The sequence below is a fragment of the Candoia aspera genome, chromosome 7, assembly GCF_035149785.1.
Source record: "Candoia aspera isolate rCanAsp1 chromosome 7, rCanAsp1.hap2, whole genome shotgun sequence".
In the NCBI taxonomy this organism is placed as follows: Eukaryota; Metazoa; Chordata; class Lepidosauria; order Squamata; family Boidae; genus Candoia; species Candoia aspera.
Window position 1 is genome coordinate 42,376,696 of NC_086159.1, and position 14,957 is coordinate 42,391,652.

The window sequence follows — 14,957 nt, forward strand, 5'->3', positions numbered from 1 at the left end:
ATAAAGAATTCATTGTTATGATGCTGGAAATATTATATTCTTGAAGATTATGTGACTGTTTTCCTGGTCTGTCAATGAGCTGGCTCCAAGCCTTCAAAGAAAATGTTACATTGAAGGCTTCTCACTATCTTCGGTGAATATGATTCTGAGCTACCAGTCAATGTATTCCAGTATGAAACTCATTTTTGTCATGAAAGGACTAGGAGGCTTAAGGAAACCATTATCTCACATGCTAATAACAACACCAATTAACTACTACAATGAATATGAAACACATAAATACTAATATAAATACATATACGTAATAACATTAATTTTAATCAGACATTATTTTATATAAGAGGGAACAGTACAAGCCATAACATTGGGAGTGAAAAATATAGGCATGCTAGAAAAGGAATTGCTCAACAATTCTTTGTTTTGTTGTATTCATTAAGTTTCCTTCTGGGCAGATTGAAGAAGGGAAATCAGTGAGTTGTAACCCATCTCCCTAGTCAGGTAAGCTTTCATAAAATCCAAGTAGTCAGTACTACAGCATCACAGTATATTGCTATTTTTTATAAGAACCATCAATCAGATTCAAGACAAGATTAAGGAAAGATACAAAGCAGCAGAGCTCTGTCAGTACAGCTGAATTATTCAATTTGTCTTTAAGTCTAATTTTACAAGAAGGCAATCTCTGAAATAGTTACAAATGAAAAAAAATCCATTGTGTTAGCAGTAAGAATTAACTAGGACATAAGCAATTATTTGACTGAGCATAGGATTAATCTTCAGTACACATAACACATGAAAAAGAAAGGACACTGTAATACCTTGAACGTAAATTGTTCATTGAAGACAGGGTTAAGGGTCTTCCTGTGAACCTTTGTTTCATATTTCTTTTTCTTATCAGGAAGCAGGAAAACTTTCACATACGGATCAGATGTTCCACCCATATCTAAAGCAGGGAGCTCAGCAGCTTGAAGTATCCCTACCAGAAGCTGGAAAAGGAGATGAGACAGGGTGAAAGAATGAATTGAGCAGAATTTTAAACAGACATTTAAGGAGAGCTTGTTCCTGACATGTCCATGGATTAATACATACACACTAGCCTTTTCATTTTCTGATGCTTTTTGAGTAAGGAACATGGGAGGATAGTAAGGCCTATTAAAGTCTGGATCAGATGAAGCCTGAACCAAACTCATGCTTTCAGAGTGAGGTGAACAAAAGGTTACCAGAGGACAGGAGCTGAATTGCATGGAAGCCTGACTCAGGCTATATCTTGATTAGAAAGAATTACTTGGAGGCATTACTTCAACCAAAGATTACTCTAAGTGGACTGGAAGGTCTTGATTTAAGAAGCCATAGTCTGAACTAAAGTTTGCTTTAAAGAATCCACCTTGGCTTCTCTCTCTATTCAACAGAAAGATGCAGAATTGCAGGAATAAAACTTGGCATGCAACTTAAGTTAATGGCAAGGTTTGATAGACATTAAACAATGGAAATTCTATGTACTATGAGAAGGTATTAGAAATATGAAGGAAGAAAAGTTGATACACCTGCATTAAACAGAGCTGAATAGAGATTCAGAGGACACCTTGCAATCTGCCTCTTTATATTTCTTTCAAAGTGTTTTTCAGCACTATTTATCTTGCTTTACCAACTCATTATCTGTTAATGCTTGTACTCTGAATGAGTATGAAACATTAACAGCAATAGTAATAATAATTCCTACCACCCTTTCCCCATATTTACCAACCTGGTTAAACATTTGTGTGTTGTTAAATAAACAGATGAATATGGCAACCTTTCTGGAAATGGATGTTTGAAATTGTCATTACATTTCCTGCCCTGTTAGTAGTTTCATAATTGCTTTTTGTTCATTATTTCTCATAAAAGATCTGTGACAAAAAATAGGTATCATAAATTAGGGTTGCCCAATCTGATATCTCGCCCTAGGTACAACTATGCAGACCATGGAAATGGAAGACTGCCTACTTTTTTTGCCTTATGAATGCAATACATTAACTATGCAGGTCCTTGTCCACTTCCTTCCAATGCATATTTTTCATTAAAGGACATAGGAGTGTGCACAACCTACTATTTATAGTTTGGAGCTCTTTGCGGATGGTGACCTGAAGTCAAGAGAGTGGTTCACCAGAGCAACAACTGAGTCTGTAGCTCAGTCTCTTGTCTGTCCAACAACCTATTGAAAATTATGTATGCATTTATTTTTAATTCATAAAATTCTAAGATCACATTTGTTTCAAACCTGATTGTTCTGAAAGTCATAATCCAAAGAATACTGGATTTTCCCTAATTTCTCCTCTTCTTTGGCTTCTTCTTTGTCTTCCCCATCAGTCAGTCCAGTTTCAGCATCATCATCCTTAAGGGCCTGTAAAGAATTAAGAGCAATAAAAATACCAATAAATAAGACAAAAATGCCAATAATTATGACTCATTTCCAAGCAAAGCCCCAAAATAAACACACCAAAAAATAAAATCAAGCGCTTCTGCTCAGTCATATAGTGAAGCAATAAAAAGCAAGCGTGATAGCATAAAATCATGTATGTTGTCGACATATATATTTAGATTAGTCCAACTAGACAAGAGAATTAGCAGCAGCAAGCAGCAAAAAAGCTATGAAAGAAGGAAAAGTCCCCTCTTGGGGATATTGCAAGCAACAATTGTTTCAAAGTCTGAAACACAAAGAGAATGTGAACTTGATACTTAATTATTAAAAATCAAATTGAATCAAATTGTCTTGTCCAAAGACAGTTGTGAATAAGCATGCCATTAAATAAGCAAAGTTGCAAAGTTCTCCAATTTAAACCATTTGTTCATGCTGTGAATTATCTACATTCAAGCAAAGTGTTTCTGCAAAGTTACTATTTTAGATGTTATTGCATTTAATTTCTTCGTAAAGTGAAATGCCAAACAACTTCAATGTTTTCATTTTCATTTAGGGTGACTATAGAAGCAAAGGTACCACTATGCCATTAGCAAATGTATGTTCACAGACAAATTAGGACTCCTTTCATTCTCTCTTTCTTTTAATTTGATACTAATTTAAGATAGGCTGAACCAAAGTGATTTAAAGATATATTCATTTTTAGACAATTAAAAATGACTAACTTTTGCAAATTTGGCTCTTAGCTAAAGTAGCATTAATTTTGAAAAGGCACTGAAAGCAATTTCCAATGCAGACTTTATGGAAGGGAAAGAAAAATTCAAAAGTATCAATTGGAGCAGTATTAGAAAACCTAAATTGCCATCATATTATAATACAGATTTAAACATGGGCAGACAATCTTTTGTATGCCTACTCATGGGACGTATTTCCAAATATCTGTGTTTAACATTCCAATCAATGGGACTGATTCCCACGAAAGTATATTCAAGGACTTAATTCAGTTAAAGCTATAGTCCAATATACATTAGCCACATTGAATCTGATGTGATTTTAAAGTGGACATCATATGGTTATACTGCACTATTTTTGACTTAAAATGAAGAGGAAAAGACGTCTTCGTTACAATGAAATTTTTGGATTGTCTAACTTTAGTTGGCATGAAGCTTAAATTTGTTTCATCATGTACTTTTTAAAACACAGCGGGTTTAAAGTTTTATTTTAGATCATAGAAACTGCAAGATCAATTGTATGAAAATATTAAGCTCATTTTTTTTTTTTTTGCTGTATGAAAATAAGCTGTAATATAGTCATTGAATTCAAAACACTCATCCTGGCAGTTTACCTGTTTAACTCTTCACTCTTTTTCTTTATACATACGCCAACTGGCACTGATGGCTGTTTGAGCTAATGGAATTGAATTATCTAATTTCTATAAAATAAATGAGACTCAACCTCATTTGGGTTTCCAGGATAGTAAGAATAAAGCCACAGATCACATATTACCCCATCATTTAATAACATGTATTAAGAAAACAAGATAAAAAATGTTTTTAAAAATGTGCAGCCCAGACAAAACCGAAACCAAAAGGAATGCTTCCAATAAAAGCAAATTTATTTTTAAAAAGCAAAGTCTCAGGATGCTGATAATATTACTAATCATAAATACAAACTGTTTCAGTTAGCAATTGTCTTTTTTGGGAGCTCTCTGAAAGACTGTATTTTCTGTAGTGCTAGTACTATTTCCTTTCACCCCTATGTGGTACATCAGACTAAGAAACGAATGCCATGTAGGTCTAAAACTACTTTAGTATAACAGCTGTAGTTACAGAATCTGGCAAATCTGAATGTCCTTCCCCTCCATTTTTTTGTTTTGTTTTGTGAATTAGGGAGGGGCCTGTCTGAAGCATTTCCACAAATTAGTTTCTTGGAACAGAGCTAAGCCATGTTTCTCTGATCTTTGCCATGGTAATGGATTTTCCCACTGTCCTTCAAGGCCATTTCCTAACCTCTTTAGAGTTCCATTGGAATGTATTATTTTGGAGAAGTTTATCTTTTTTTCATTCTCTATTTGGAAAGTGAATAGAGGCACTTGATTGGCGGAAAACATGATAGTAAATTAAATAATTAAATTAAATTAAATTAAATTAAATTAAATAAATTAAAAAGTTACATTATTCACAAGGGTATTTGTTCGCCTTCTCTGATTCCATACATGTTTCCTTTTTCCTTTCCTTTTATAATAAATAATCTTGCAGTTTGATCTTCTGATATTAGATTTTTACACCATTTTTTTTTCTATTTAGAAATTATAGTAAATCCCAATATTCCAATCTAAACAAGAGGTATACTCTCCATAAAATTTAGGTACTTAGTAAGTAAAAAAATTCAGCCTGATGTAATTTAAATGGTTCTCCTCTCTGTTAACAAATTGTGACATAATAAAAGTTAGAGACCAATGCTGCAATTATTTTTAAGATGGTATTATACTGCTAAATTCCTGAATTTTTTTCAGTGCCACTGTTCATCAGTTATATGATTAGGTCACCTCTTTTTACAAAAGCTGAACTTAAGCAAATATCTCTCCTCTTTCATACAAGGAAAAAAAATGGCATCAGAAAATTATACAGACATGGCAAAACTGTTTTGTTTTGTTTTTTGTGGGGAGGGAATTCTGGTACTTTGACATGCAACCAAAAAGAAAACCAAAATCAGTGTACATCAACACTTGAAACTTCTAATGCCTTTCAACTTAATATAAATTGCAGATAATAAAAGAAACAATTACTTAATCCTGTAATATAAATAAATCAATTTAGTTCAGCCTCTTGATGTGTGTCAAAGCTTTGCATAAATCTCAGGCTGAGGAGCCACAGCTATCAGGGCATTAAGTACATCAGAGCTTTAGTTTACATGTGTCCAAAGAGCAAAATAAACCTACCGCAAGTGACAATCCAGAACAGTCATGAGACACAACATAGATAAGGAGGACATAGAAGGAAGAAATAAAAATTAAAACATCCACACACAAATATTAGTAAAACCATGGAGAAATGACCTTTTACATAAGTTCTGATTTTCTGGTGAATCCCTTAACACACTTAAGACTTTTGACCTTTATTTTAAAGAAATCTTTTCCTACGAATGGATTTCCCTAGTTGCATAATGATATATATTATATGCATAATATAAATATGATGTACCTGGAATTAAATCTTATTGAGAACAGTAGAATGAACATCCAAAAAAGCTATATGCTAGGGTAGGGTGGTGAGGTTCAAAAAGGGGTGTGCATTTGAAACCTTTAATAGTTGTAAGGAAAATGTAAAGTATGACGACTTCACATTCTTGGCAATAGTGTGAAAATGGTTTGCCATTGCCTTCTTCTGGGATCCCGTTTTTCTACTTCCCAGTACATTTTGTTTTCCTGACACCTAGCTAGTAGACGTTAGCTAGTGTTGACTAGTTGCTGCCATCTGACTGGTGTTAATGGTTGGTTAGTAGAGGGAACCTCAGTAGACATACAGAATGTATTTCCTGAATGGTACAAGGGTCTGAACTCTTTTGCAGCTGGCAGTGAGGCTTATTTCTGAATAAGCATATATAAGGTAAATTTAATCACTACTCCCTTGGTTCTAAATTATATTCATGCATTCTAAATATAGTAGTCTCTTTCCATGTACCTTTTAAAAAGTTTATTTTGATTTAGTGGCAACTCTTATTGCATAAAAGATTAGAAAACATTTTTTCCTTCATCCTCAAAAACAGCTGTCCCAAACCAGGTGCCTTCTAGAAAGAATGGACTTAAAATTGCATGATCCTCACACAAGATGATCAGTAAGGAAAAGGCTACTTTAAAATTCACTTAGTAAGATGAAGTTAGCCAGAGACTTCAGTAGAAAAAAGGTTCCTGCTGACCCACATGTAGATTATGAAACAGGCTATTATAGTTAAAAAATATTATAAGGCTGTTATACTTCTTTTTCCTGTTACTGAATTAGTCTTCTGGTCAGCTGTGATTTTTTTCTATGCCTATTGTTTCCTTCTTTTTTAACTGTAAGCTGCCCAGAATCACTAAATAACTTTTCGGTCATTTATCCAGATCTCAACAAATATAATGGAACACATTTAATAATATATCATAGAAAAACACTTGATTAAAAACACACAACAAATTGCACAAAAATATAGCAACAAAATACACTCAGTTTCTCCTACAAAAAAACAACAGATGGTTATCATTAGAATCACTACCAATATAAAGTGCCTTTTCTATAGATCCCTAAAAGAGCAGTTTCAGATTATTTCTGTGTTCTAGTGAAAGATTTTTTATTGCAATTACCATAACTGATAAGCAATTAAAAAGAGTAAGTCACAATTCGCATGTATATCTATATACTACTAAAACTCTCACTGTGTTTATCTGGTTGTACCCTCAAGTTAGCCCAAACGGTGCATTATACCACAACAATTTTTGAATTAAGGTACCCAAAATCTGCTAACTTAAAGAATGAGTAAAAAGTCTGGGACCCATTACTCCTGTGGAACTGAGATTTCCACAATGTTTACACCAGTTTTATTTGCAAAATTGGGGCTGTTGCAGTGTCCCTGCAGTCACATGATCGTGATTTCCGATGCTCCCTGCCAGCTTCCCACAAGCAAAGTCAATTGGGAAGCTGGCTGGAAGACAGAAATGCTCCTGCTCCCACTGCTTTTTTGCCTGCCCGTGGTCATTCTGTTTAGGTAAGTAAATATTGACTTATTATTGAAGTTTGTTTGCCACTACAATTATTTTTCTATTCATGATATATACTCTTCTTAGATGATCATGGGACCATCCAGCACTGGCGTAAAAGAAATATGATCAGCCTAAAATTTAGTGTTCATTCTAGTCACATCAGACTGCCCTACCTTTCTCTCAAAGGAATGACCGAATGGGTCACAGGGTTGTCTAGTTAGAAACAAATCTTTGCTATTGCCAGAATGGATGTCTGCTAAATCACAGTTTTGAACTGTAACTCACTGGTTAAACTTAGTCTTGAATTTTAATATTCTCAGTGATAAGCCTAGTAATTTTAGAATTCTCAGCTGAAATGAAAACCTGTGTAATGCAACTGACTAGTGCAGCTTACAGAGGGATTAGATGTTTTAAGAATCTTACTCCCTTTTTCTAGGTAGTAGCAAATTCATAGATACTGTGAATTTCTTGAAATGTTCTTTCACATTATTAGTTGTTTATTATGATCCAGAAAATATATTCTGCAACTTGGTGACCACCTGAAGTTTTGGGACTGTAGCACCCAAAGTTGCCAGACACCAAAGCCAAAGGCAATATTAACTTGGAACTCAGGAAATCATAATCACAATACATCTCAAGGGCATCCAAAGGAAAATGACAATCCAGTGCAGTAATATAACTGAATTATAGAATCAAAGGGTTGGAAGGGACTTTGAACGTCTTCTAGTCCATAATGGAAAGGAAAGATGAACAGCGGCAGTTCTGTATTTATTTTATTAGCTACTTGTGCATTGAATCAAGTCAAATACAAACTGTTAAACAACCTAAACGATTATAATGTTAGTTCCAGAGTGACAGAAGGATTTGTACCAGTGTAATTTAAATACTGTATATCTTTGACTTAATTAGTATAAATATATACCTTTGAGGAACAGCTAACATTTTAAAATCTCAGGGACAAAGGGAGAGGCCTTTGGCAGAATCAGACCCTTGATCCATTATCTCAGTTTTGTCCATGTCAAGAGTAAGAAGAAAGTAAAAGGGTCTACTGGAAATATGAAACCAACTCTACCATCAGGTAGAATGAGACTTTCTCCAGGAAAGTGATTTGGGGTTTTAAAAAAAAATCAGCATATCACTAGTTATTTTATTTATGATTGCTTAATTTCTACAGCCAGGGACAGATGCTTGAGGGAGTTTTCACCTTAGGTGCTGAGATAACTTACATGATGATCAAGATGACTGAGTGATATTTACTACTTTGCCTCAAGCAGCAAATGGTTTTGGCTAATCGCAAAATAAAAAAGAACCTTTCCTTAAAGTTTTCCAGATTGGTTGGGTTCCTTTTTTTTTAAACCATAGAGCTAAGTAATAAAGTTCTAACCTCTTCAAGTTTCCACCAATATGTTATTAGTGTATATATGATAAAAAAGGAACCTGCAAACCACCATGCATTTGGCCTGTGATATATTAGACACAGATACAGAAAAGGGAACAGTGGCCAAATCCATCATCTTCTCTGTGTATACCGTCTACAGTTTAACAAGAGATCTCCGTCCTCCTGAAACAAGACGTGCTTAATACAAGAGTATACTGAAACTTAGTGAGCTAAAACTATATTGCTGTCTTTCATCTTTTTCCATGTTGGCTAGTTCACCTTTCTTTAATCTTTATTCTGCTATTCATTTGTTCTTCCATTGCAATAACCCTCCTTTATAATACAGGTTTTGTCAACTCTATAGAGCATTTCTGTTTCCTGGAAAATTCGGCACATTCTTGCTTGACAAACCAAACATGAATTTCCATGACACCAGCATTCTCATTTTACTGGGAGGAAGGGTACTGTTGCTATAAAGACACGCATGTACCAGCCACAATAGAATTTATCAGTAACTAGCACAATTAATAACTTAAGGGCTGCTGCTTTATTCATACAGCAGTGATATCAGCAAAGAGTGGTATCAGTGGAAAGCTATTTTTCCTATTCGTCCTCTTCCATTAGATAATGAAGATCTGACATAAGAAGAGTAACTTTTACCATTCAGATTCCGGTATATGGTAATCATTACTTCAAAAATAAGACAACAAACATTAAACTTTCTGATCAAGAAGTTTTACTCATAATTTGATGTTAATGAGATGGTCTAAGGTTAAGTTGTGATAAAGAGATGGCAGTCCCAAAAAATGTGTAGTGACACTAACACTGCTTTTTCCTAAGAACCCTGAACCTGTAATTTTGTGAATACACTGAGAATGCTTTCTCAGATATTACTAACCCATTCATCATAACAATTACTAATGTTCTTTGGCTAATAGCCAAGATCACTAAAGACTGTTGAACCTAGGCTGTAGCTTACTACAGGTAGGACTGAAGACTCAGAGAAGTGTGCCACATAAGAAAGGAATAACAGATTATCCCATATATGCTCTAGGTATTAACTAGGTGCTTCTTATTTCTAATTAAACATGCATATAAAAGAATAAATTAATCCAGAGTTCTCACTCAAGGCAAAATGACCAGGCTCAAATTATCATACTTCGGACACATACTTTGGACACTAGCTCTCTGGAGAAGGTTCTGACGTTGGGAAAGGTGGAAGGAAAGCAAAGAAGAGGAAGACCAGCAGCAAGGTGGATGAACTCAGTTATGGTAGCAATGGGTGCACTATTGGAAGACCTGAAGAACTAGGTTAGGGGCATATCATGATGGAGAAAATCTGTGGGTTTGCTAAGAGTCAACACTGATTTGATAGCTGATAATCAATTGATAAAAGAATAAATGTATTTATTTACTATCCCACCTTTATTATTTTTATAAATAAGTCAAGGTGGTGAACATACCTATTACTCCTTCCTCCTCCTATTTTCCCCACAACAATAACCCTGTGAGGTGAGTTGGGCTGAGAGAGAGTGACTGGCCCAAGGTCACCTAGCCGGCTCTCATGGTTAAGGTGGGACTAGAACTCTCTGTCTCCTGGTTTCTAGCCCGTTGCCTTAACCACTAGACCAAACTGGCTAAACTTTAGTTAGTGCATTGATTGGCAATCTCTTCAAACACTGGACTCCAGTGCACAATATGATGGCTAGGTACTCCTAAATCAACAAAAATGCCATGAAATTTTATGTAGTAACAGCACACTCTTAAGCAACCTTATGAGGTTTTGGTGTTCTCATCTGGCATTTTGGCACTCTCAACCAAGATTACCAAAATCTTACTAAATTTGATGATCTTGCAAAATTTTAGAATAAATAAATAAATAAATAAAAACATTACCTTGAGAGGGATCTCAGTGTGGTTTTGTGGGATGAAAGGAAGTCAGCCATCTCAATCACTGTGTTGTGAACTCCTTAGAAATATCAACACCTAGTATACTTCAGGTGTTTTGAACCTGAGCTACAACTTGAAAACCTCTGGAGCTGCATCTATAGCAGCCCAAACTCAAATTAAGGGTGCTGCTCAAGAGAGTAGTGTCATAGAAATTTAAGAAACATCCATGGTAGTAGTTATATTAGTCAATTTTCAGTACAGTATTAACATCACTATCTCTTTCTCTCAGTCTGTCTGTCCATTGAAATATTCAAATACAATATTATTCAAGAACAAGGTATATGCTTTACCTGATCTTTCAAGTTCTTGCCTAAATCTTTTACATCTTTCATGTTAATTGCATTCTTTCCTCCCTTCTCCTTGCCCTTCTTCTTGTTTTTCTTTTTGAACAAGCATTTCTTACATAGACAGAAACAGCAGGTAAGGACTAATAGGATGGCAACTATGGCTATGGCTATTAAGGCCCAAGGTGGCACTGTGAAGAGAAAATACACACAAAATAGAATAACATATTGTTAGTCAAACAGACAAAGACAGAATCTATCTTTTCAGTAAATATATCTAGCAATAAATTACAATATGTTTAATAGTAATAATAATAATAATAATAATCCTATACTATTGGGTTTTATAGTCCTACTAGTTCAAGAAAAATTGGTATACAAATGATTCTGAATTATTTACCTAAATCAACAGGAAACCACAGTGCAGAAGCAATTGCATTTATTCAGAAAAAACAGTTTCCCGAGTCTTATGAGCTTCTAATTGTCCTGCTGAGGAGGCCTTAATCTCTAACATAAAACCACCCTTATAACACACCTTGCATTGTGACCTGGCAAATAAAGCAAGCTTCAAGTCAGCAGGAGCTGGTGAGGAACTTGTGTTATCCAGATCTTAGGAAGACAAGTGCATATGATCAGAACAGTCAGATATAATGAGCAGCATTTATCCACTTGCTGCTGCTTTTTCTTGACAATGACTCAGATGCAGGTCAAGGTCATATTAAATGAAGGACAATGACTACCCAGTAGGAAGAAATTCATATTATCAATGCTCATAAATTACGGGCAATATACAAATGAAATAAGTATGTGTGAAAGCTGTGTGTTTGAGAGAGAGGGGGACAGCCTATTTTTTTTAAAAAAGCACAGTAAAATCAGAATCATTCTCTTCATACAAATTGGATGTGTAGGCAGGCATTTCTATAATTCAAAGCAAGGTTCATAGTGACTATGACGAAAAGCTTGACTTTAGATGGAATCAGAATTTTAAGCCAACAAAGGTCATGTAGTAAAAAAAAAAATCATGTTACTTTGATGCAGTAATTCTATTAAGTTTTTCTATATTACTATCAAGTTTTACTGAAATATTGTAAAAAAGATTTTTAAAGAAAGCAGATATGTTCGCTCCCAGAATAGTATATAACCTGTCTGACACACAAAATATCCTACCAAACAACTTACACAAAAATCTCCACAATTATGTTTCATAACACATAAGGGTGATTGGAATTTGACAGATAGTGCCAGTGAATTATAAAAGGAAAATGTACAGAGTAAATGCAGAAAAAATAACTGGGCAACACAGTAAATATGATTTGAATGCCATAAAGGGAATTGCAAGTGCAGACATTTATTGGCCCTCATCAATTTCTGGCATAAAGGGTACAAGCATCATGACCCACCCAATTATCAGACCTATGGATTACCCATTTTTGTTTAGCTCCTATCTTTGAGCATTGGTTGAGATTATTCTTTGCGGAGAAGAAAAAGTCTTTGCTTTAGATGATCAATGGCTAAATCAATAACTGAAACCGGGTTGTGCATCAGAATCTTTTCAAGGGGAGCAAATACCTCAGGATCACACATGGAGGGGTTCCATTTATAATATCTGTCAGTATTTAAAACAATCGGATGAATCAATACTTTTCTTTCAAAAGACTACCTTGTTAAAACATAAACCTAAGAGTTATTTCAGTACTGTGGGTATGCACGCCATTTCAATGTCTCCATCTGCAAAAAATTTTGAAAAAAATCTTTGTGTATTCAGTCTGAAACTCTGAAAAAAGTCTGTAGTGCAGCTGGGTAACTGCATGGTGCTATCTATGCGTAAGAACTTTTTCAATCAGGTGAACAATTTTCTGTTCCAACTGACTGAATGGAACTGAAATTGAAATAATAATGGGTAGAGCTGCTAAACATACAAAGGTTTTGGCAAAAAGACATGAGTACAAGAGTCAGTGACTGGCAGTTACTGTCCCTAGCATTAGATTGTAAAGATAAATTTTTACCGTGCTTCTTAAGAAGTCCTGCTATAATTAGTGGAATCTACATGCCCATGTGGATTATTTGGGATTTTGAAAGAGTCATCTTTTTCTTTAAAAACTACATGGACAATTGTAGTAGAACATCTCACAGAAAAAGGGAAACAAAAAGTTATTGGGAAAAAACTAGAGTCTGGTAGCACCTTTTCTGACTAACGGTTTTATTAAATTTTAATTTTATTCACAGCTCACAAAAGCTTATGCCTTTCAATACTGTCCTGTTCAGACTATGCACCAGACCAATTCTCAATAAAGATTCTTTATTAAATAAAAATGTACAATAAATAAGTCCATGAAATACGAAGACTGAATAACTGGGCACAGCAAAGACCAACTGGGCACAGCAAGACAGCGGAGAGGATTTTCCACTGGAGACAAGACTGGATTCAGCTGGAATACAAGAGCTGGAGACAGCAGTTCTCGAACTGGAACAGCACTAGGCGACTGGCTCACTGGACCTGGAAGCAGGATTACAAGCAGCAGACAGGGATGAACTGAAAACTTGGAGCAGGACTTGAACTTGGAGCAAGGCTAGACTTGACTAAGGTTTCTGGACTAGGTTGGATACTCTGAAACAAAGGCTTGAAAACGAGGCTTGGAACTTGAGCTAGACTGGACTCGGCTGGGGGCCTGGGACTAGGCTGGAGTTTCCGGACTGGGGACTTGGAACAAGGCTTGGAACTTGGAACTAGGCTGGACTCAGCTGGAAGCCCCAGACTAGGCTGGATTCTCTTGACAGGAGACTTGGAGCAAGGCTTGGAACTCAGAACTGGGCTGGACTAGGCTGGAAGAACTGTGTGTGCCAAGAATCCAGATCTTGAACAAGCTAGGTGAGAATCTCTGAAACTCGCTGGAGTCTGCGAAGCGCAGTTACAGTGAACTGTTGTCATGAGTAAGGATGGCGAGCAGGGGGCTCCCACCCAGACTGTCAAGCGCATGCGTAGCACTGAGGAACTGTTCAGCCATTCAAAGAGACACAGATCGGGACCGCCTTAACCTTTGGGGTTTATATGGCTGGGTTTTCCCACGCTTCCTCAGTTTGTTAGGATTCTTGTTAAGTACTAGCAATAAATATTAGAGACCAAGTCATTGTCTCAGTGTGTTTCCTGGTAATCAGGACAACTGTGGTCAAGTGGCGATATGGAAAACTCCCAACTTGGATGTGCTGCTGAGGAGAAAACAGGCTTTCAAGGCTCAAGGCAAAAATTTCACTGGGCTCGGTTGATGCTGATTCCTCGCATGCAGCAGGCACGAAATCCCCTTCTTCAGGCTGGAAGTCAAGCACTGGTTACTCCTCAACTACAGATATTGCTTCTGATGCCAGTAGGGATTCTTCTTCCAAAGCTGCAGGCTTAGAGGATTGGTTGTCTCCAGCAGCCCGCTCTCTGCATGGCTGCCTTTTATCCCAATCTTTGGTGCACTTGGAATCTCCTGTAGCTAATTGGGCTGCCTTCTCCTTTGTGCACTTTTCAGCTAGTCTCTGGTACACGCTGATCGGCATATTCAAATCCTCCTCCGGATATCGCCCAATCAGCGTCATGGATTCTTCCCGCTCTGCTTACTCATGCTGGAGTTTCGTTTCTTCGATTACAGTTCGATAAGTTTCCAATTCCTCCTCTAACTCAGAACTATTTCACTTTCCAAGTCAGAGGCAGGCTTGGTTCTGACAAATATAATTTGTTAGTCAGAAAAAGTGCTACCACAGTCCTGATTTTTTACTACCATTGACTAACATGGCTGTCCTCCTACAATCTTCAGCAAAGGATCGTTACCTTGTCGTGGTGCTGGAGCTTGAGCACCTCAGTGATGCCATGAGCTAAACCGTGAAGGGCCACCCAAGACGGGAAGGTCATGACAGAGAGGTCAGACTAAATGCGATCCCTGGGGAAGGTAATGGCAACCCACCCCAGTATTCTTGCCATGAAAACTCAATGGATCAGTACAGTCAGAGATATGTCAGTATACCATCGGAAGATGAGACCCCCAGGTCGGAAGATGGTCAAAATGCTACTGGGGAGGAACAGAGGATGAGTTCAACTAGCCCCAGATGTGATGACGCAGCTAGCTCAAAGCCGAAAGGACGGCTAGCAGCCGACGGTGCTGGTGGTGAACGGCGAATCCGATGTTCTAAGGATCAGCACACCATTGGAACCTGGAATGTAAGATCTATGAGCCA

General features: G+C 36.5%; 1 protein-coding gene across 2 annotated transcripts in view; it reads right to left on the bottom strand.

Moving 5' to 3' along the window:
• The window catches only part of SYT1 (synaptotagmin 1), a 312,080-nt gene that overhangs the window by 82,749 nt on the left and 214,374 nt on the right, over nt 1-14,957 (bottom strand). The window contains exons 5-7 of one of the 2 annotated variants that reach the window (XM_063309009.1): nt 10,749-10,933; nt 2,255-2,368; nt 816-983 (exon numbers count right to left, since the gene is read on the bottom strand). In XM_063309009.1, the coding sequence (XP_063165079.1) occupies nt 816-983; nt 2,255-2,368; nt 10,749-10,933 (467 nt within the window). Of the gene's footprint in view, nt 1-815; nt 984-2,254; nt 2,378-10,748; nt 10,934-14,957 lie in introns of both variants that reach the window. The other variant, XM_063309008.1, reaches the window with a different exon arrangement.